Source organism: Bos mutus, chromosome 16 (assembly GCF_027580195.1).
Source record: "Bos mutus isolate GX-2022 chromosome 16, NWIPB_WYAK_1.1, whole genome shotgun sequence".
Classification (NCBI taxonomy): domain Eukaryota; kingdom Metazoa; phylum Chordata; class Mammalia; order Artiodactyla; family Bovidae; genus Bos; species Bos mutus.
In genome coordinates, this window is record NC_091632.1 from 38,729,052 (window position 1) to 38,752,272 (window position 23,221).

Sequence of the window (23,221 nt, forward strand, 5' to 3'; positions counted from 1 at the left end):
GGTTCGATCCCTGAGTAGGGTAGATCCCCTGGAAGAGGGCATGGCAACCCACTCCAGTATTCTTGCCTGGAGAATCCCATGGACAGAGGAGCCTGGCGGGTTACAGTTCATGGGATCGCAAAGAGTTGGACATGACTGAGCATAGGCATGCACTTCCCTCTCATTACTCTGACAAACAAGAACATTCAGGAGCCTGTTTCTCCCGGCCTTGGCGATGGGAAGAGGGAGCAGACCACTTCCCTGTGTCCCAGGAGGCCAGGGAGCCACCTGAGACTCCAGCCACACCTGGGGCTGAGACGGTCCGTGGAGGTATCATCCCCTGATCTGGGTTCTGGCTACCTGTGAAGAACCACTAGGATTCCTACCCCGTGGCTCGAGTAAAATAAATAAAGGAGGAAAAATGAGCCTGTCACTGCAGGCTGAGCGTGGTTAGTTAAGGAAAAAATTTAAGGGAGAATTATGTCCATCTTAGAAAGAAAGTGCAGGAACTGCATGGTGCTTTGGCCTCTCAGATTATTTTTTAAAGATATCTTTTGAGAGGCTGAAAGAATGATCGACCGTCTCAGCGCAAGTGAAGGGTGATTCCTCTCCACTGAGGGCAGCCTTGAAGGAGAACACAGAGTTCTGAGCTCAGAGCTGAGAGGCCTGGAGCTGGTGCCCTGTGGTCCGCCAGGCAGAGCAGGGAGGCTGGGACGAGAGGGGCGTAAGGAATTCATCATTCCCGGAATGAAACACCCGGCTTGGCTCAAGGCAGGACTCCTTTGGTCCATGGTCTTTCCTACAGGACATTGTTTGCAAAGTAATGAAATAGCATCTTCTTTCGGGGCTGTGTATTACAAGGACAACTCAGTCAAAACCCAGAGCCCACATGGTTGATTCATGAGTCTACACAAAGGCCAGACAACCACCTTGATTTCCAGATGGGCCCCTGCTACTGGCCGCTGGTAACCTCCATCACATCGCCCCTGAGCCACAACCAAAGGGTAGAACCAGAAAAGCCCAGGCGATTAGTAAAATCAGAAAAAGATCTTCACCAAATTTCAGAATCAACTCTAAAAAGGGCAAATTGTGTTTCTCTCTATTCCCATAGGTGTGTACACAGAGCTTTGCTCAGATGACACAACCCCATAACCAGACCAGACACTCCGTGTATCCAGGCCACCCCGGGAACGCTCCACATTTCATGTGCACATGTACATCCATGTATGCACACACACACACACACACACACACACACACACACACACATGGCAAAGGGGATTCTCTGTAGTTCACTAAACTCTGAACGTCAAGGACGAGAGGACAGTGCCGGTGGGGAGGATGCTGCCAAGCGGCCCATCAGGATGGACCATTCCTGGGGCAGCACTGGCCTCTGCTGCCCGCCTGGGGCATAGCACCTGAACACAGCTCGGCTGAGCAATTCCGGGGCCCAACCAAAACTGCTCTGTTCCCCAGCACCAGCCTCGCTGAGATCAGTAACTGAAGGGTGCAGATTCTTCTGAAAACGTTAAGGACTATGGTCCTCCCTAACACATGGCCCTGGTCCCCACGCCCCGTTGAGCAGAGCCCAAATGACTGAGGAGCACTCAGCTTCCACAGCTCGGACCAGACATGAACTGAGCTGAAAGGGCCTCGACCCACAGCTCCCAGGGTGGGGGGATACCTGAGAACCCTCTCGGGCATGGATGCTGAGCCCTTGATGAGCCCAGAAGGTGGAGCAGCAGCTCTGAAGGCCGTTTCTTACAACGCACCTTCTACTCTGCAGGGCTCTCAGCCACTGAGCTGGTCGGGGAGACAGCAGGCCCTCCGTGTGTGGCCTGTCTGGGCAGTGACCGCGGCTACAAGGAAAGCCATGGGGAAGGTCACAGGAGGAGGGTTCATCTTAGGACCCCAGTGGTGGCAGAGTGCTCCTCTGCTGACTCAGGGGATCACCATCCCCTCGACACAGCAGCATTTCCAACAGAGCCTGCAGGGCCCCTCCAACACCAGGGTTAAAGCAAGGCTTGAGAACAATCACTGCAGTCAAGGTGTCTGTCACTCACGGCCTCTGACCTGCCAACTGCTCTTCAAGACAGAGATATATATACCGACCTCCAGAAGTAAACGGTGGGTCTGAAACCTCCCCAAGAAGCTGGGAGCCAACCATCCCATGGTGACTCCCCAGTAGAGGACACAGTCACAGTAGTATCTGTCACCACGCCAGGCTTTCCAGGGCGTGACTGTCCACTCAAGAAAGAGAATCCAAACAGCCCAGCCCTGGAAGATGGCACCTCAGCCAGGCTCCCAGCAACACTGGGGCCACCGCACTCCTGCCAGGCCTTGGCAACCCCCAACCACTCGCCCCAAGACAGAGGCGCAAAGGTGACTCAGTGCAGGAGCTGGGACAGCACCCTAAACAGCCACCCATGGTCATATGCGGTTTACAACACACAGCCTCTCTCTCGATTCAGACACCAGACTGAGGAGTTCAGCATGGGCCGTCTGATGGCCGGAACACACCAGTCACGGTCCTGGTCCCCAGGACACACATCCCCATGGCCATATCTAATTTCCCTGAACCTTTGGGCACAGCATCCCCCTCTCCTGCATGTTCAGTAAGGACCAGTAACATCAAGCCACGCTGCACACAGCATCCTGACTGTGGGTGACAGCCCAGTGCAGAGAAGCCTGGTGGCTTCATGACTGGGCAGGACCATCCCCCACAGAGAGGGCGGCTCGCTTGGTTTGGTTACATACGGAGACCATCCCCAGGACAGCCGCGGCCACCACCACCACCTCCGTCACTCACTGTACTGCCACCTACTGGGCTTCCCTGACGCTGCACAGAGAAGGACAAAATCAACGCCAACACCAACCCTCCAGTACCGTTCCCTGCAGGACCCACTGCGTTCAGGTGCAGCTTGAAGGAGCAGCTAGAAAGAAGACGCTAGGACACCTCCAGCTCTTGATAAAACCCCGTTGTCTCCGGAAGGCCCCTCCCAGCTAGCTACCCACCAAGCCCACCCTTGGCCGCCCTCCCACCCCTCACCCTGGGACACAGCTTCTGCCACTCCACTTATCCTGGGCCGGTTCCCTCCATCCCATAGGCTCAACTCCCAGAGGCCCTCCTTCACCACCTGCTTATGTCTCCCCTTCTTCCCCAGGGCAGCGGCTGTTGGTCTCCTCCGAGAACTCACCACACCTACACTTGCTGCCGCCTGCCTGGGTGTGTCACCCAGCAGACTGTAAGTTGTCCAGGGTGAGAACCACAGCCATCCCATCCACCCAGCACCATCGCCTTGGCACCCAGCCCCGTGGCGGGCAGACGGCAGGCACTGGAAGAGACGCTTGTGGGTTTGGTGCAGCTGAACGAGGATGGGACACCCTATCTGCAGGGCAGCCAGACACAGGGTTGCTGCGTGGGCAAGACCATGTCACCAACTGATGCCAAGGCAACCACGCAGTCTGCAGACAGATGTGGAGGCTCCAGGCCCTCCCACCTTCTACCTGGGCAAGGCACCTCACTTCTAAGTCCCAATTTGCTCATCTTTAAAAAAAAAAAAAAAAATCCTAAACTAAAAAGAAAAAAAAAGAAGGGGGAAGTGAACAAGGAGGAAAACTGAGGAAACCTGATGAGATCAATAATTTCCTAACTTTCTTGCCAAAGCTGGAAGTTTCCATGAAGGCGACGAGACCCACACGTATGCCGCCCCCCGCAACACCCGCCCCCTGCCACCATCCACTCAGGGCACGTGGCTGCCACACAAGTTTCTGTCTGGAAGCAGATGCTGGCTGCCAGAACGAGCTTTGTGGGAGCTCGGCCTGCTGCTCGGGGCATTCCTGGAGTCTGGGGTGTACTGGCGGAACCCCCAGGTCTGGGTGGAACCTGCACACCTGCCAGCCGCTGTACCCACCTCATTGAAGACGATCCTGGCCGGCTGCCTGGTGAGCGGCTCTGCAGGCCTCGGTGAGCTCCTCCATGTCCTCCCAAAGAAGTGCCGATAGGTGACATCGAAGAGAGACACGCGCAGGTGGCAGCCCACCTCCGATAGCAGCTCCAGCACCCCCTAGGAGACAGAGGGATGGCCTTGAAGGATCCTCAAGGTTGAGAGCCTCCCCACAGATGCTGATGGACCATTTGGGGGAAACTGGGCCACTCAGCATCCATCCCCTGGTTTAGGTATCAGGCCCTTCCTTCCAAGGGACTACCTCTCTCCATGGCCCTCCCTTGGCCAGTCGGAGGCTGGACTCCCACCCAGAACCAGCAAGCCACACAAGAAGCCAAAGCTGTGGAGACAGACGCCTATGACACCATGTGGAACCAAGGAAGAACAAGTTCAGGTGATGCCACATGAGATCCTGGATCAAGCCACACCTGAAGCTTGTCCTAATGATAGGTTTGTCTTTAAGTGAGTTAACAAATTATCTCTCCTTAGGCTATTTTACTTGAGTGTTGTTTTTTTTTTTTTTTTTTTTGGTTGGGGAGTTATTTGTTTACCATTTACAGCCAAATTATTCCCAATATAACCACAAACTCTAAATCCTCAGCCTGTCAGAATTATTTGGGTGGGTTGGGGTCAGGGTATAAATAAAAGAAAAGCCGATCTTTGAGAACTACAGATACAGACAAGGCACCAGAGACTGCTAGGCCTGCCCTGTGCCCAGTGGTGCCACCTACAGAGGGTTCTCCTGGGTCTTCAGTGCTGGTACCACTGGCACACCTGGCAAGGGGGCAGCTCTTACTGTCTACCTGGGACCAGGAATCCTGCTTTCCTTTCATGCAGTCATTTAATAAATGTTATTTAAGCATCTATTTTGTGTGTCCACTCTGTGCCAGACACTGTTCTAGGAAACGCAGCAGGGAACAAAACACACAAGACCTGCGTCCCTGGGGCTCACATGAAGACAATGAAAATGGGAGCAGGGGAAGATGGGTGGGTCGGCTCTTTGAAGAAGACGGACAGGGAAGGGGCTCTGAAAGATAACATCTAAACCGAGAACTAAGGAGGCAGGGTGGGGTGGATGGGAACCAGGAGTGGACCCTTGGAGAATAAACCAGGCAGAAGGAAGCTCTGGGTGAAGACAGCCGGGTGCTCAGGAAAATCATCCTGACTACATGTATCTTTTTTGTTGTTGTTAGTCGCTAAATCATATCTGACTCTTTTACTACCCTATGGACCGTAGCCCGCCAGGCTCCTCCGTCCACAGGGTTTCCCAGGCAAGAACACTGGAGTGGGTTCAGATTCCCGACCCAGGAATCTTCCCACATCTCCTGTTGGGAAGCCATGTATGTTATTTTTGTTGTTTTTTAGTTGCTAAGTCATGTCCGACTCTTTGTGACCCCAGGGACTGCAGCACGCCAGGCTCCCCTGTCCTTTACTATCCCCCGGAGGTTGCTCAAACTCATGTCCATGTATGTGTATTTACATTAACTGATTGCTCTCACTTTCTGGGTTCTTAGTGTTCCTAGTGCTCTGGCATCTGGGGCCTCCCTGATGGGAAGAGACTGTCCTGCCCAGGGCCAGCTATTTCCCAGTGATAGTAACCGACCTGCTTTCCAGTCCACACCCCACTTGCCCTTGTCTGGCTCACACTCCGGGAGACAATATCTTCCCACCCCAACAATCCCAGAACCAGACCCAGGCAACCAGTCCCTCCACCCCAGAGGCCAATGAACTAACTCAAACTAGCCAGTCCCAAGTGTGTGCAGCTGCTTACCCAGGCTTGCCCATCCCTTCCCACAAAAACCATGATATAGGCTTTTGCCCCGGCTCTCCTCTTACCCCGCTGCCTCCCCACCAACCCAACTGCACAACCCTTCGGGGATGTGCGTCCCCTCCCTTGGGGAGCCCAAAGGAAGAAACTATCTTTTCAGTGGCAACCGTCCCCTGCTCTGCTGTCCCCACCACACCTGAATAAAAACAAAAGCCAAAGTGCGCTTCAAAACAGAACACCCAGCAACTTCCCCGCTGGTCCAGTGGTTAAGACTCTGAGCCTCCAAGGCTGAGGGAACTGGATCGATCCCTGGTCAGGGAACTAAGATCCCACATGCAGCACACAGTGGCTGAAGTTTTTTTTTTTTAATACTAAAAAAAAAAAAAAAATTTAATAAAACAATGGGATTGTGTTTAATTGGAGAAGGGGCAGGAGCCACCCTCGCAGGCCACTTCTACTCCAAACAGGATGACAGGTCAGGGAAAGAGCCTGAGAAGCAGTGACACCACCTGATTCGGGATTTCATGGAAATCAGTCCAACGTGAGGTGAAGCGTGTGTTAACTAAATCAGGGTGGGGTCCTTTCGCAGTTTATGTGGATGTCAGATCATCACGCTGGGCACTCCAAGTGTCCTACGGCTTCGTCAGTTATACCTCAATAAAGGAGAAGGAAAACCACTCCAGCTCCACGTGGGGATCGGAACGCGGCGGGAGGACGTGAGGAGTTGGGGTGAGCAGAGGGCACATTCGGGGTGTCAGTGAAGGAACTGCCGAGGGCCGTGGTGATGGCAGGGTGTGGAATATGAGGGGAAGAGAAACAAGCGGGACCAGCTGGTGGCCACCTGCCCACCCAGCCTCCCGGGTCCAGCAGGTGAGTCCCAGCAAATGGGAGCAGCTGGCAGGGGGGAGTGTGCCAACAGGTCTGGGGGGATCTTGAGCCCAGACCCTCATCCCTCCCCACCAGCACTGTTCCTCACCCTACTCCCTGCCCCTCTGGAGCCCCTTTACTGCGCTCGCCCCCTCATTCCCATGAGGCCCTGACCAGGGAGGCCTTCCTGACCCCCACCATCCAGACCCTCATCATCTGACCTGGTTTTATATCAGGATCTCTCATGTTTCTAAGTTGTCTGTTTACATGCTGGTGGTCGGTCTCAGCTCTGGTGGGGAAGGGATGAGAGCCTGGAATATTCTCCTCCTGCTATATCCTCAGGACTGGGGACCAAATCATGCAAGGCGGGTGGGGGTGGGGGTGGGCTCAGTGTGCACACCTCCTAGGGGCCTGGGCCTCCCCTCGCTGCAGGCACCACCCAGGGCACCACCATCAGCCCCCCTGGCCCCCTCACCATGCTCCCAGGGAGGTGACCAGCAGCCAGGACCAGGGAACTCCCGGATCACCTGGGAGCTGGGTCTTCTCCTGGCTTCCACAGCCCGACCACCCCCTCCGCCTCTCTGAGACCTTGTGCTCAACTCTCCTCGGGTAGGTTTCTAGCTGTCTCCTCGTGCTTAACAGAGAGCTCTGTGAAGACAGAGTTGGGGGCGGGGGGGTCACCCTCGTGTCCCCTGCACAGCTCCAAACACACAGTAAATACAAGTGAAATAGCCATTCCAAAGGAAAGAATTAGGTTGGCCCAAAAGTTTGTTTGGGTTTTTCTGTGATTATCTTATGGGAAAACTTGAATGAACTTTTGGGGCAACCCAGTAATCAACATTCATGGTAAAATGAAAACTAAACCAAAAAGGTAAATAAAAAGTAAGAAAAACATACCAAAATGACTAATAAGTGACTTGAGTTCAAAATTGGTACATAATATTTTTAGCCAACACCTTTTACAGGGAAGTTTGCTACCATCTAAAGCTATCAATTCTCAAAATAACTGAAACTGTACAAATCTGTAAGATCATCTAAACTGAACTTTTGACTTTTTCCCTACTTGATCTTTTAATCTTGGCTGATTTTTGTGTGTAAAACCAACTTTGCATTCCTGTGATAAACCCCACCATGATTTCCTACCTTCTGTACACACTGCTGGATCTGATGTCCTAATATACTAAGGAATTTTGTGTTAACATTCATAAGAGATGGCAATCTGTACTTTTCTTTCCATGTCCTTGTCCGCTCGGGTATCAAGGTTATGACGGCCTCAAAATAAACACCTGAGAACAATTCCCTCCCACTCTATTTTCTGAGTGTTGGTCTACAATTGGTATTATTTCTTCCTTTAATATTTTATTAAATTCAACAGTGAAGTCATTTAAGTTTGAAAATGTTTTAATTATGAATTGAGTTTCTTTAATAAATATGGGGCTATTCAAGTGGGAATTTGCTGTATGACTCAAGGAACTCAAACCCAGAGGGGTGGGATGGGGTGGGAGGTGGGAGGGAGGCTCAAAAGGGAGGGGACATATGTATACTATGGCTGATCCATGTTGATGTATGGCAGAAACCAACACAATATTGTAATTATCCTTCAATTAAAAATAAATTAAGAAAAAAATGAACAAAGTAAACATATATAGGGCTATTTAGATTTTCTATTTCTTCTGGTGTCACTTTTGGTAAATTGTGCTTTTCAAGAAACGTATCCATTTCATCTAAGTTATTTTTATTGGCACATAAGTTATTCATAATGTCCCTTGATTATCTTTTTAATGTCTGTAGGATATGTGGTGATGCCCCTTCTTCCTCTCCTAATATTGATAATCTGTGTCTCTTCTCTCTTCTCATGATCAGTCTTGCCACGGGTTTATCAATATAATTAATATTTTCAAAGAACCAACTTCTAGCTTTACTGATTTTCTTATTATTTGTCCTTTATTGATTTCTGCCCATATATTTCCTATTTCCTTCTTCTCTTTTCTTTGGTTTTAATTTATTCCTTTTGTCTAGATTCTTAAGGAGAAAGTAGAGATTGTTGATTTTACACAGGCAGACCTCAGAGACAGAGGGTTCAGTCCCAGACCACTGCAATAAAGTGAATATCTTAATAAAGTGAGTCACATGGATTTTTTGTTTCCCAGTGCATATAAAATTATGTTTATACTATACTGTAATCTATTAAGTGTACAATAGCATTTTGTCTAAGAAAACAATGTACCTACTTTAATTTTTAAAAAATTTATTGCAAAATACCATCTATCATCTGACCCTTCAGTGAGTCATCAAAGATCACTGATGACAGGTCACCATAACACAGACAATAATAATGAAAAAGCCTGAAATATTGCAAGATTACCCAAATGTGACAGAGAAATAAAATAAGCAAATGCCGGGAAAACGGCACTGACGGACTGTCTCCATGCAGAGATGTCAAAAACCTCCAATTTGGGGGGGTGGGGAAATACAATACCTACAAAGCACAATAAAATGAGGTGTGCCTGCATTTTTCTTCTTTTCTAATGTACTTACATAAAGTTGTAAGTTTCCCTCAAAGGACTGCATTAACTGCATCCCACAAATCTTGATATATTCTTATACCAGTTAGTTCCAATTACTTTCTAATCTCTCTCTGAATTCTTTGACCCATGGGTTACTAGTGAGCAGAGTGTTGTTTAATTTTCTACTATTTGGGGATTTTCTGGTTATCTTATTATAATTGATTTTTTAATTTAATAACATATTGGTCAGTGAACATATTCTTCATAATTTCAATCCTTTTAAATTTATTGGGATTTATTTTCATGACCAAGCATATTATCTATCTCTGTAAATGTTCCACAAGCACTTGAGAAGGTGTATTTTATTTGTTAGGTATAGTGTTTTCACGATGACAATTCAAGGTGGTTGGTGGTGTTCAGATCTTTCATACCCTGATGATGGGTTTTTTTTTTTTTTTTTTTTTTCGCAGGGTGGGTGGGGGGAGTCTATTGGTTCTATCACTTATTGAGAGAGTTCAGATCCGATCAGTCGCTCAGTCGTGTCCGACTCTTTGCGACCCCATGAATAGCAGCACACCAGGCCTCCCGGTCCATCACCAACACCTGGAGTTCACTCAGACTCACGTCCATCGAGTCAGTGATGCCATCCAGCCATCTCATCCTCTGTCGTCCCCTTCTCCTCTTGCCCCCAATCCCTCCCAGCATCAGAGTCTTTTCCAATGAGTCAACTCTTCATATGAGGTGGCCAAAGTACTGGAGTTTCAGCTTTAGCATCATTCCTTCCAAAGAAATCCCAGGGCTGATCTCCTTCAGAATGGATAGGTTGGATCTCCTTGCAGTCCAAGGGACTCTCAAGAGTCTTCTCCAACACCACAGTTCAAAAGCATCAATTCTTCAGTGCTCAGACTTCTTCACAGTCCAACTCTCACATCCATACATGACCACAGGAAAAACCATAGCCTTGACTAGATGAACCTTTGTTGGCAAAGTAACGTCTCTGCTTTTGATGCTATCTAGGTTGGTCATAACTTTCCTTCCAAGGAGTAAGCGTCTTTTAATTTCATGGCTGCAGTCACCATCTGCAGTGATTTTGGAGCCCAGAAAAATAAAGTCTGACACTGTTTCCACTGTTTCCCCATCTATTTCCCATGAAGTGGTGGGACCGGATGCCATGATCTTCATTTTCTGAATGTTGAGCTTTAAGCCAACTTTTTCACTCTCCACTTTCACTTTCATCAAGAGGCTTTTTAGTTCCTCTTCACTTTCTGCCATAAGGGTGGTGTCATCTGCATATCTGAGGTTATTGATATTTCTCCCGGCAATCTTGATTCCAGCTTGTGTTTCTTCCAGTCCAGCGTTTCTCATGATGTACTCTGCATATAAGTTAAATAAACAGGGTGACAGTATACAGCCTTGACAAACTCCTTTTCCTATTGGGAACCAGTCTGTTGTTCCATGTCCAGTTCTAACTGTTGCTTCCTGACCTGCATACAGATTTCTCAAGAGGCAGATCAGGTGGTCTGGTATTCCCATCTCTTTCAGAATTTTCCACAGTTTATTGTGATCCACACAGTCAAAGGCTTTGGCATACTCAATAGGGCAGAAATAGATGCTTTTCCATCTGGAACTCTCTTGCTTTTTCCATGATCCAGCAGATGTTGGCTATTTGATCTCTGGTTCCTCTGCCTTTCCTAAAACCAGCTTGAACATCAGGAAGTTCACGGTTCACATATTGCTGAAGCCTGGCTTGGAGAATTTTGAGCATTACTTTACTAGCATGTGAGATGAGTGCAATTGTGCGGTAGTTTGAGCATTCTTTGGCATTGCCTTTCTTTGGGATTGGAATGAAAACTGACCTTTTCCAGTCCTGTGGCCACTGCTGAGTTTTCCAAATTTGATGGCATATTGAGTGCAGCACTTTCACAGCATCATCTTTCAGGATTTGGAATAGCTCAACTGGAATTCCATCACCTCCACTAGCTTTGTTCGTAGTGATGTTTTCTAAGGCCCACTTGACTTCACATTCCAGGATGTCTGGCTCTAGGTCAGTGATCACACCATCGTGATTATCTGGGTCGTGAAGATCTTTTTTGTACAGTTCTTCTGTGTATTGAGAGAGTTAAAAGCCTCTAATTATAAAGGTGAATCTAAATGCAGTTCCCTTTGGTTCTACAAACTTTGCTACACAGATTTGAAAGCTGTGCTACTGGGTGCTGGGCACAAACGAGATAAAATAGCAGGCCAGTTAGTCTTTAAAATGCTGGCTTACAGGTCTGGCCCTTGGCTGGAGTTTGCAGTCTGGGGACACAGACTTCACCAGCACCCTAATGGATTGGAATGGCTTACCAGTACTAAACTTCTTGTACAAAGTGATTTATGCTGATCACTTGCTTTCCTTCTGGAACTCTGGAATCCTACTACATGCTAGGCAGAGTGTATCTACATGACCAGTTCCCAAAAAGCCCTGAGGTTTTTTTACAACCTATTGGCACTGAGTCTCTGACAAGCTTCCTTGGTTGGCAGGATGTCACAGGTATTGTCCCAGCTCGTTGCTGGAGTATGTCTTGTGGGAATCCCATGGCAGAGGACCCTGGGCGTTCATACCCACTGCCTCCCATATGCCTTTCCCTTGGCTGATCTTACTCTATTTTTTCACCAAAACAAATCTTTCCTTTGAAGATGACTATGTGCTGAGTCATGTCAAGTCCTCCTAGTCAATCACCACACCTGGGGGTGACTTTGGGGGCTCCCATCACAGGAGCACACACATTTAGGGCCGTCGCATCTTCCTGACCATCACTGTCAGTATGAGATGTCCCTTTATCTCTGGTGATACATGCTTCACCTTGAACTCTACTTTGTCTGAAATTAGTACAGCCACAAAGCTTTCTAATGCTTAGAGTTTACATGGGTATCTTTTTTTCCATTGTTTTCCTTTCATACATATGGTTTGAAGACATATATTTAAAATCTTCATGTTTAAACTGTGATTTTTTTATAAACAACTTATAAGTGGGTTTTAAATGTTAGCTTTTAATGTATGACTCTATTCTACAGACACTGTACATTTTTAAAAATTATTTCAATGACATTATCCATTATCATAATGTCTATAAAAGCAAACACCTGGAGTCAGAACAAGTGGTCATTTTAAGGAAGGACCTAATGAATGGATGACAGGTCATTCATATAGGAAAAGCTATGCTGTCTTAAGGAAGAATAAGAAATTCTTCATGAAATGACATGAACAGTCTAGAACATATATGGGGGGGAGGTTGTTTTTGTTTATTTTGTTTTTCAAAGGGTCTCATTTTGATCCTTTCTCTGCCAGAAATCCCTGAATGGAAACCCAATTATGTGACTTTCATGAAAGTATTGACTTTATCTTTGGGAAGGAAGTAAAAATGATCCACATTTACCAACGTATAATTCATACTGTTAAGAATATTTTTTAAGATATAGAATATAGCAATAAGCTACCATTCATGCCAAAAAAAGAGAAAAATATACAAGTATATTTATTTGTTGTGGTTACTTAGAATGTCTGAAAGGTTGTACAGAAAATAGGTAAATACCAGCTATATCCAGGATGAGACAGCCATAGGACAATACACTTACCTTGTGTGCCCCCTTGAATTTTGAACTATGGGAATTAGCTTTTCAAAAACAAGTTAAAATGCATTAATAAAGTAAAATAGGAAAATAAATTTCCTTTGTAAAATTCCTAGGCAAGAGACAACTGCTGTCTACTAGCCCGTGAGTCCCTGGAGGCAGAGCTGCTGGAGCTGGTCTCCCCAGCTTGGAGTCCCAGCTGGCCGGCTGGAGCTGTGTTACTCTAGGCATCTGACTCCACGTCACTCGTGTTGCTTCCTCTTCTGTAAAGCGGGGGTTATGATGCTACCTGCTTCGTAGGGCTGTTGTGAGGATGAAGTGAACCAACACAAGTGAAGCGCTAAGAAGTAAAGTTGTTGGGGACGTCTCTGGAAGTCCAGTGGTTAAGCCTCTGCGCTTCCAATGTAGTGGGCATGGGTTCGATCCCTGGCTGGGGAATTGGGATCCTATATGGCATGCAGTGTGGCCAAAAAATAAAACAAAGCTGTAAGAGCAGTAATCACCGCAGTATCTACACAGAGGCAAGCACACAGTAGGTGCTCAATCACAGGGTTTGAAGTGATGATGCAGGATGTGAGCGATTTAACAATAGTAGGTTATTCTCAGACCTAGTGCTCAGACAACTCTGAATGCAAGGAGAATTGCTCTGCCAGATGCAGAGGAAGAAGATACGGTCTCACCAAGCCAAACCCCACAAGCCGCATGCTCACAGTGGCAGGCCTGGATCCTTCCTGTGCGTCCCCCCAGAACCCTGGGCCTCCCCAGAATAGTACGATCACATGGGTGTTCTGTGGAGGCACATAAACACCAGCTTTTCTGGCAGGTTCCCTGGCAGCTGAGGGCAGAGATGGACACAGGGCCCCAAAACGAGGGCCTGAGCGTGCAAAGGTGGTGGTACCTCCACCTCACATCTCCCAGGATGCCCAGAGCTCCACCCCTGCAGTTCTAACCCCCAGGCCGTGCTGAGCCACACACAAGGCCAGCCCTCGCAAACAACCTGGCCAGGAAATAATTTAGGAAATCGAATTATCCGGGTTTTTGGATTGCTCCACTGTAGGCAGCAAGAAGCCTTGAGTCAGGGTCAAAAGTGCTGACTGAGTCGCTGAATCACATACCCTCTTTGCTGATGGGCCACTTTGCCTCCAAATGCTGCCACCGCCCAGGGTGATGGGCACAGTGAAAGACTCAGATAAACACGTGAAAATCGATACTGTCTCAGCTCACAGAGGTGAAAGCAAGCATTTGACATTAAAGAGTCGGTTTCTTTACCTGCTTAATTAGCGGGCCATCAAGCCACTTCAGGACACACTGAAACGCCGTCGATTCCTTCAGAGGCTGGCGTGCTCTCTGTGGGTGCGGAGGGACCAGCAGGTTTTGGTCAAAGATCCTGTGCCAGTCGTGCATTCTGCTGGTCCCCGGGTCCCTGGGGCCTCTGGGATTACCTGCACCATTTGTGTTCAAATAAATAAGAGCGTTACGAGGGCCCAGTGCTTAGAGAACCTCCCACTAATGCCAGGGAACTACCACCCTGTGACCCACACTCTGACCTCCCCAACCCCCACTGCAGCCGAGGACTGGCATCCATGCCACCTTGCCTGGCCAATCAGAGCATGCCTACCCCAGCCTCAGTGACTGGTTTAGGGACGGCCACACGCTCTGTCCAGCTGCAGAGGTGGAGCCCTGCACAAGGGCACCAGGCCTTGGGAACTGGGGTTCTTAGAGGGGCCTGGGGGGCATGACCCACTCAGAGCCAATAAGATGTGAGCTCAGAGCTTCTGCTGGTTCTGTTGCAAGAACACTCTCCTCTGGGGCCTTCGGAGCAGAGAGGCCATCAGCTCGGAGCTGCCAAGGGGGACACCATAGGAGTGGCCACCTTGAGACACATACAAAAAGGCAGGCAGCGTGGGAGCAAGGCCAGCGGTCCAGATGTCACCAGGAGAGCCCTGGCTCAAGGGGACCCTGGAGTCTGGCCCCCAGGACAGCCGAGCCACAGACAGTCCTGCTGGTGGAGCCAGGTGGGGACAGACTGAGTGTTCAGGGTGTCTTGGCAACCTGGCTCATTCAAGATTTTATCTGCCTTCCGGCAGATGAGGATCTCGAGACTGTCTTCAGCTGAAAGAGAATCTTAAGCCCTTGGCCTTAATAAGAGGCCAAATTCTCCTAAAATGGCCAGCAAGGAGAAAGGGCAGTGGGTTTGGTCTTCTAAGACAATAGGTCTCTAAATGCAGTCCACAAAGCCCCAAGGTTCTCGAAGGTGGTCAAGGGCTCCAGAGGCTCAGAGCTATTTTCATAACCTCCAGATGCCACCTGAGTCTTTCACTGGGTTGGCATTTGTGCTGATAGTGCCAAGGCAATGGTGGGTGAAGCTACTAGGGCCTCATCACCTCCCAAGACAATGGCAACCAAAGCCCACCAGCCACCCTGTGCTCTTCACCCCTCACGGCACAGAGTCCAGCAGCTTCGCTTAAGAAGGTCCCTGGGGAGGCTGTGCAAACTATGGATCTCATTACATCTTGATTTGACCCTTGAGGATGCGTGCTTTTAACATTCTGTGATGAAAGGAGGTAAAGGACAAAAAGCATTTCTGCTGCCAAATGAAGGGCCAGGGTCACCCCGGGGTAAGCCGGGCATGATCGCTGGGCTGTGAGTTAAACTGCCTCCTTCCTGCACTCAGCAACACCATTCTTACTAAAAGAACAGCTCAGAGACAAACAATGGTGATTCAGAACTGGGAGCTTCAAACACAGTCTGAACAAAATGAACCTGTCACTTCAAGGTAAACTCATAAAAACTGAGCTTTCAGGCAAAATTCAGAATTGGGAAAATCTGTGCCCTCCACTGCGAGCCTGACAGCTTCATAACTCTTGAAGACTTTCCTGACAAGAGGGGTAGTGCTGGTAACGAAAAGTGAGCTTTTGAAATTGTGTGAGTAGACGTGTCAATATTTGGAAGATCTGCCTAACTCAGAAGCAGTTATTGTCTGAGAGAATAAGCACAATGATGTAAAATCTTGCATGGGGAACAATCCACCCAAAGTGTGATGCAAACCAGAGGATTCAATGTAACAGTGTGAAAGTTTTCAGACAGGGTGTCAAACTCTGCTCTGCTTGTGAGAAACCCTTAAGGAACGATTGCTTGTGGGTTTGGGTACAGCACAGAAGCAGAATATCCACAGTTCTCTAAGGGCTCCCCGTCCACCCATCTGCGTCTCCTTCAAATCCTTCAAGCAAAATGACAACAGACTCAACAGAGAAGCAGTGCCCACTGGGATTCAATCATGCAAAACAAAAACAAAGCAAAAACCCAAAAAAGGGCCTTCTCTGGTAGTCCAGTGGCTAAGACTCTGTGTGCCTAATGCTGGGGGTTTGATCCCTGGTCAGGGAACTAGATCCCACATGCTGCAACTAAGACCCAGCACAGCCAAATAAATAAATATTTCAAAAACAAACAAACACACAAAACAACCCCACTCTTCTTGGTAATGTTTTTGTTTCAGAAAACGTGGCTGGCTTTCATTAAAAAAATATATTTTTATATTAATATGTAACAGGTCTGCTGCTGCTGCTGCTGCTAAGTCGCTTCAGTCGTGTCTGACTCTGTGTGACCCCATAGACGGCAGCCCACCAGGCTCCGCCATCTCTGGGATTCTCCAGGGAAGAACACTGGAGTGGGTTGCCATTTCCTTCTCCAATGCATGAAAGTGAAAAGTGAAAGTGAAGTCGCTCAGTCGTGTCTAACTCTTAGCGACCCCATGGACTGCAGCCTACCAGGCTCCTCCGTCCATGGGATTTTCCAGGCAAGAGTACTAGGTCTACTGTTTTTAAATGAATTAATAACACTGTCGACATTTCTCAACAATAAATGTTGGTAGGCGTCACTCACATTTTAGGAAGTTATTTGGAGTCCTCAATCATTTTTTAAAGCATAAAGCAGCATGACACTAAAAAGCTGGAGAAAGGTTGCTCTAAAGGGACTTGAAATACAGGGCTTCAGGCAGCTGGCCCACCCTCCACATTCACAGGCTGTGCTGGGAATGCAGGGGGGCCCTGGAGGTATGAATGCGACTGGCCCCCCTGAGATGCTCTCCCACACCCGGTGGGCTTCAGTGTGGGGTCCGGCCCCCATTGGAACACCACCCCGACCCTGCATACATCTCCTTGGGCCTCCAGATCCAGACTGTTACTGTATGAACAGTAAGGCACACACACCGGTTTATGTGGGGTTTTTCCTCTGTGGGTTATGTTTGTCTGCTCAATACCACTTGTTTTGCAGAACTACCCTCCCCAGTTCTGGCCCGAGGGCTTCGGGGCTGGTCTCAGAGATGACATACACTGTGTGTGTCTTCACTGGGACCCCAGCCACGGCACCCTCTGGACAGGCTGTCTCCCAGGGCCAGCTCCTCTGTGCTTCTGCACCCAGCAGGCTTCTGTGCTTTTGGTCAGAACACGTATCAGCTGTCCTGTACTGACCTACTCCCTGGCCCACTGCTTGCAGAAGGAAACCTACTCTCCTGGGGCCTTGATACCGCACTTACAATCAGAGCTCAATCAATTCAGCCCTGAAACTGAAGTTTCAATAAACTTGTCTCCCCAGTTTTTCTCTTTTTCAAGGAAATGTTTCATCATTGACATTAGTTATAAAATTGAGAGGTTTATTCCTGCAAAGTGAGGGCCTTCACAGACTGGGGGGTAACTCTACAGCAAAGCCCTTTCTGCCTCAGAAGCACATGTAGGGAAACACTCTCTGGAAGGAGGCCCCAGTGGCAGTGTTTCCTGGCTCCAGGACAGTGCCCCTTTTGTAGGTGGCTCCCTCGCCCCAGATCCCTAACCTAGTGCATCCCTCCACTTCCCTGGGTGACAAGGGGACCCAATACCACATTTGCCAGGACCGGTTGCGATGACAGGATGGCACTGCAGGAGACGCACTGGGATGAAAGGCAGGTCTCCCAAGATCAAAGCTCTGAGCCAGGAAGGTGAAGGCAGGTGGTGGAGATGGAGTGACTACTGGAGTGGGTGATGGAGGGAGAGGTGACTCCTGAGACACAGGCTCCTGGGAGTAGGAGCCTGGACAGTCCCAGGGGCTCCATTACACACAGAGCTCTTCCCCTCCCGCCTGCACCCCCCACCCAGTGCCCCAAACGGCTCTCACCCGGCCCACACTCCTGTACACTCCATCCTGCCCTTGCTTCAGTTCCTCCCATTCAGCACGCCCTCTATCCCCCTTGACAGCCACAAGCACCCCTGGATGAGTCTTCCTCTGGTGCCACCTCCCCAGGAAAGCAGCTCCATCCATACATACCCCCTCACACGGGACCCTATCACAGAAGAGTCACCCAGCTTCTCCAGGCTACATGGTCACTGTCGTCCTGCAGGGACTGAGCTCCATGAGGTCAGGACTAGGTCCTCAGTGTAAACCTTTCTAATGATTAAGTAAATCATTCAATTATGCTGGAGAGGAATGAAGAAAGCTGCGGAGGAAGGCAGAAGGGCCTTTGGGGCCAGATGAACCATAAAGAGAAAACTAGGAGGGTCCCGTGCTTTGAGCCCAAGAAAACGATACAAGGGCCTCTCCAGAGGAAGGGGGAAGAAAAGGCACCAACTTTTACTGAGTCCTTATCATGAGCCAGGCACTCACATTTTCATATTTGCTATTCCAATAACTCCAAGATAAGTACCACTACTGTCCCATTCCTACAGATGTGAAAAGTGAGATCCTGAAGTTAAACAGCCAGCCTGAAACCATATAGCTAGTTGTACAAACATCAAAGCCATTATAACCTATGCCAGCCCCTCTGCCCACCAAGGCCAGGAGAAGCCCTCAAGGGTAAAGTGAGAGCAAAGAGGTCGAGGAGCCTGGGCTGATCCTTGCTCTCCTCTCTGACTTCTGCAAAGTCTCTGCCCTCCCAGCATCTGCCTCCCACCTACAAAAGGAGGGGGGCCTCTGAAGCTCCCTGGAAGTCTTTGCTTCTGCAGACCTACCTGATCAACAAATATTCACCAAGCACCTGTTCTGTCCCAGTACAGTGAAGCGGACTGTCAAATACCCTGTCTTCAAGAATCTAAATAACCAGTAGGACAAAGACTAGGGGACAAGCCTGAGCAGCCCAGAGAAGACAAGCCTAACCCAGTCTCCCTTTTTGGCAAGGGGTTGGTGGGGGGAGAAGAGGAGGGACCCAGGCACTGAAGTGATCAGCTGGGCTGAGGTCTCCTCAGCAGTGATTCACCAAGGAAAGGGAGGGACAGGAGCCACAAGGAACTTCCCGGGCACAAGGAAGCTTCCCTCCCAAACGCAAAAGAGATCTGGCCTTCCTGAACCTTGAAAGCTCAGGAGCTTTTTTGAGAGTAGACACCAAGTGCATGTGTGTATGTATTCAGTCGTGTCCAACTCTTTGTGACCCCACGGACTGCAGCCTGCCAGGCTCCTCTGCCCATGAGATTTCCCAGGCAAGAATACTGGGTGGGTTGCCATTTCCGACTTCAGGAAATCTACCAGACCCTGGGGTCAAACTCGCATCTCCTGCATTGGCAGGCAGATTCTTTACCAAATGCACCACTTGAGAAGAAATCCCCACCCCGCCCCCCTAGAGTAAGCAGAAGTCTAATTAAGCCCTGCCTGGAATTCCTCTTTCAAGGAGTGTTCTTTGAGTACCTACCCTGTGCCAGGCCCTGGAGAACACTGCAGACAACCACGATGACCTCAAGGAATGTATCTGAAGGGAGGCAGAAACACAGGATACAAGTTAGCACACAAAAGAGGTGGTTGTGACCTATGAAAATCACAGAGGAGAGGAGGGTGCAGGGAGCTGTGATGGAGACCCGGCTTGGAACTGGCGGCGACGGCACAATCATCTAAAGTACACCTTTTCCAATACACAAGCTTGTGAGACTTCCCACCTGCGCTTCAGTCAAAATCACACAGTGCGACAGTGAAGGCAGGACCAGGGCTGCGAAGGCATCTGTCTTCTATAGAGACAGACATGAAAGAAATGTGCAGGGTCTGAAGAAGGCAGCAGGAGACAGAGCACTGGGGTTCTCAAGAGCACAAGGGCCCAAGTGGGGAGCTCGGAGGCGGTCAGAAGGTCGGCGGGCTGGACAGCGGAGGGGAAGGCGGGAGCAGCTCCAGGGTAGGCCTTAGGCAGGCAGGACCATCGGTGCAGGGAATCCCGCGAGGGTCAGGGAGTCTCCAGATCTCCACTGGGCAGCGGCGATGGGTCGGGTCGGCAGGCAAAGCAGGGGGTCCCCAGCAGGGGTCCGAACGGGAAAAGGGGAGGGCCAATGCCGCGGTCTCAGCAAAGCCCACGCGGTCGCCGGAAGCTGAAGCGCTGCCAGTGGGTGCGGAGTCTAGGGGCAAAGTGCAGAGATGGAGCCCCTTAAAGCCCCCGATACCCTACAAGACCGGGCGGCCCGGACCACACCAAAAGTCAAGGAGAGGGGGAGGAAAATGCGACCGACGCGGGCACAGCCCCGCGCTAGCCGAGTTGCCGCGCCCCTCAGGCCCAGGGCCCCCAGAAGAGTCGGACGGAGCACCCCACATACACTTCAGGATCAAGGCCTCGGGCTGCTAGGTGGCCCCTGAGCCTCTGGACTGAGTCCAACCTCCCCCGCGGCGCCATCCAACGTGGTTCCGCCCGTGGCGGGCAGCGTTACCTAGGAGACGCGCCTGCAGCAGCCGCCCCCGCCCTCGGGCGTCGAGCCCCAGGCTTCTGAGGAAGTGCCTCTACGACGGTTCCAGAGGCCCGGCGCTGGCCGGTGCCCACCAGAGCCGCAGACCCTGCGGGCCGAGGACCGGCCAAGGAGCGCCGGATCCGCTGCCACCAGCTAGAGGAGCCTTGGAAAGGGAAGAACTCGCTCTCCGTCATTCACGTCAGCAGGACGCAGGGGCCAATCAGAGCCCAAGTCCAGGGTCTCCGCTCCAGCAGCGCCAGCCAATCGGCGCGGCGGCGGGCCCGTCCTAATTTGCATGGTCGGCGATCCCTCAGCCAATAAGAGTGTGACTGGCGTGAAGAACAACCAATGAGAATCTAGAAGAGGAGTGGCCCCGGGCGTCCCACGAGGTGAAGATGCTGCGGGCGGAACCTGGTGGAGCAAGCGGGATTCGGGGGCGCTAAAGTCGCAGGGGCAGGGCGGGAAGGAAGATCCGGAGCGGGATAGAGGATCCGGAGCTGGAGCCCCCAGGTGAGTGCAGGGGGAGACCCCAGCCGTCCGCGCAGTCCCCTGCAGTGCGCCGGGAGAGCGGCGGCGGGCACCGCGAGGCCCGCGCTGACTCTCCATCTCCTTGTCCCCAGCGCGTCCCCGCACCCGCCTCCATCCTCACCTCCTCTCCAGCCGGCTCACCTCCTTCTCCATCATATCCCTTCCCCCATTCCGCCCTCCTTTGGCTGCCCTGTCTGCCAGCCTGCCCGACCTTTTAGCTCCCATCCCGACCCCTGCCCCAACTTCATCCCTCCCTGACCCCTCCTTTTCCCGCAGCTTCGCCTCCCCCTCCCCCATCCCTCTTTCCATTCCCTCTCCCAGCCTCAGCGCACCCCCCATCGGAGCGCTCCTGGTCCTAGTCCTCCCCATCTCTCTCTCAAAGGCTCATCCTGCCTCTCCTTTCAGGTCCCTAGCCCCATCTTCCCACCCACTCTGCTCCCAATCCCTACGTTTCCCCATGGGCGCCCTCTCTCCATCTTGTCCTGCTCCCCAGGACCTTGGCACTCCCCTCCTGCACCAGTTCATCTGGCTACCTACACACCTCACCCCACCCGGGCCCCTCTGCCCCTACCCCATCTTCAGCTTCTCTTCCCCCCCCCACCTCCCCTACCTGCTGCTGCTCCCACAGGACGCAGGACACAGAGCCCCAGCTACTGCACCGCGTCCTGCTGCAGTGGCTGTCCTGTACCTGCCCACCTTTCCACCCTGCCATCCAGGCAGCCTACCCTGGCTCTGCTCCCCCTGGCATTTGTCCAGGGGCTCTTTTGGGGTCTACACTTTGTCTAGAGCAGCCTCAGGGGGTCTCCAGGTGAGAAGTCCCTTAGCACCCTGCCTTCCTCCCTGGCCATGATGTCCCTCCCCACTCCACCCCCACTTTCCTGCTCAGCTTACTTTGTGATTCAGCATTTTTGGGGTGGTAACTTTCTTTGCCTCCTGGCATGACAGGGACCTGGTTGTAGGCTGAAGGCAGGGGGTCTTGACCCTGAATTAGAGGAACAGTCCTGAGCTACCTGGTGGGGTCAGGGTTGGGGAACGGGAAACCCACCAGTGGGGGCAGTCCTTTCCTTTTTCACTTGTCTTCCCTGTGTTGAAACGCATCCAGGGGGAGATGACATAAGTAATAGCTCTTGGGGAAATGGGCTATTAGCATTTATGGAAATTAATACATCCACATCCGAGGCGCAGGAACACCAAGTTCAGGCCACAGCTGTCCCACTGTCTGTCATTTCAGGATTTCTTCTTTCTCTGCAACTTCTCCTCCCCCTCAAAAATGCCATCCGCCTTTCAATGCCAAGAGCAAGCCCCTGCTCTGCAAAACAACCACATTCAGGCCCCACGTTGCAGGGTTTGCGGACTGTGGAGAGTCGTGTCTGCCTCCTTGATTGTTGCTTAGTGTATGGATCTCCCTGCAGCGTCCAGGCTCACGTGTGGTTCCTGGGCTCCTGCCCCTGAGCTGTCATGACGGGGTGCCCAGAGTGCATTGGCTACCCAGGACCTGTCTGTGGGGCACACTCTCCAAGCCCATTCCCGGCCTCAATGACATTGAGGGTGTTCCAGCTGCAGTGCGTTCCTACCTCGAAAGCAGCCTGCTGGAGGCTCCCCTGCAAACCCGAGGTCCAGTTCCTTGTGCCTCTTCCTGCTGCACCAGCTGCCAGACCATGTAGGGGCTGAGCCACCGCACAGGGAGGAAGGGTCTTAAGCAGTGTGAAACTAGGTCTCATGCTCAGAACCCGAAAGGGTCTGGACAGGGATGAATGAGCATGAAAGCAACTGCACACAGGTGTGACAAAGACACCACGTTTCTTGTCTACTGAGGGTCATGGGCCATGGCACTGAGGGACACAGGGGTGAGCAAGCTCTGAGGTGGGGCAGATTGAGAAGCTTCACACCTTGGGGCTGGCTTGCTTTCCTTCTTCAATGATCTTCTAAACCCCAGATGATTCAGGAGGAAGTGACTGGTACAAGTTTTGGTTTGGCACTTTCCGGCAAGGGAGGGGGCCTCCTCTCGACTTTCCTGTTTGTTAGTGCTGGGGGCATAGCAACTGGACAGCTCCACGCGTGGCAAAGGAAAGCCTCCTCCGCTTCTGGAACCCTGGGGAATGTGTGTGGTTTCCCAGGACTCCGGCTGGAAGGAGCATGTGTCTAGTCCTTGACCTCCACTTCTCCATGACCTTCACGTCACCAAAGATCCCAGAGCCCTTTCCTGAAGTCCCTGAATTACAGGCAGAACAGTGGCACTTCTGGCAGCATTTGGGGAAAACGGTCTCTGACTGTCTTCAGGGCCAGGGACGCCCCCTCCATCCCATCCCAGCAGCTAGAAGTCCCACCTCATAGAGGTGAGCCTGCTAG

General features: G+C 50.9%; 2 protein-coding genes across 9 annotated transcripts in view; one reads left to right on the forward strand and one right to left on the reverse strand.

Annotated features, from left to right (window-relative positions):
• Positions 1–20,530, reverse strand: part of NPHP4 (nephrocystin 4) — a 138,124-nt gene extending 117,594 nt beyond the window's left edge. For 3 of the 7 annotated variants that reach the window (XM_070385114.1, XM_070385113.1, XM_070385110.1), the window contains exons 1-4: positions 20,327–20,528; positions 19,333–19,389; positions 13,950–14,122; positions 3,894–4,046 (exon numbers count right to left, since the gene is read on the reverse strand). In XM_070385114.1, the coding sequence (XP_070241215.1) occupies positions 3,894–4,046; positions 13,950–14,084 (288 nt within the window). In that variant the 5' untranslated portion in view covers positions 14,085–14,122; positions 19,333–19,389; positions 20,327–20,528. Of the gene's footprint in view, positions 1–3,893; positions 4,047–13,949; positions 14,123–19,332; positions 19,390–19,573; positions 20,206–20,326 lie in introns of those variants that run through there. The other 4 variants (XM_070385116.1, XM_070385115.1, XM_070385112.1 and 1 more) reach the window with 3 other exon arrangements.
• Positions 20,531–20,707: 177 nt separating this feature from the next.
• Positions 20,708–23,221, forward strand: part of KCNAB2 (potassium voltage-gated channel subfamily A regulatory beta subunit 2) — a 96,027-nt gene continuing 93,513 nt past the window's right edge. The window contains exon 1 of one of the 2 annotated variants that reach the window (XM_005892663.3): positions 20,708–20,854. The gene's annotated coding sequence lies outside the window, so the exon portion shown is untranslated. The remainder of the gene's footprint in view (positions 20,855–23,221) is intronic. The other variant, XM_005892664.3, reaches the window with a different exon arrangement.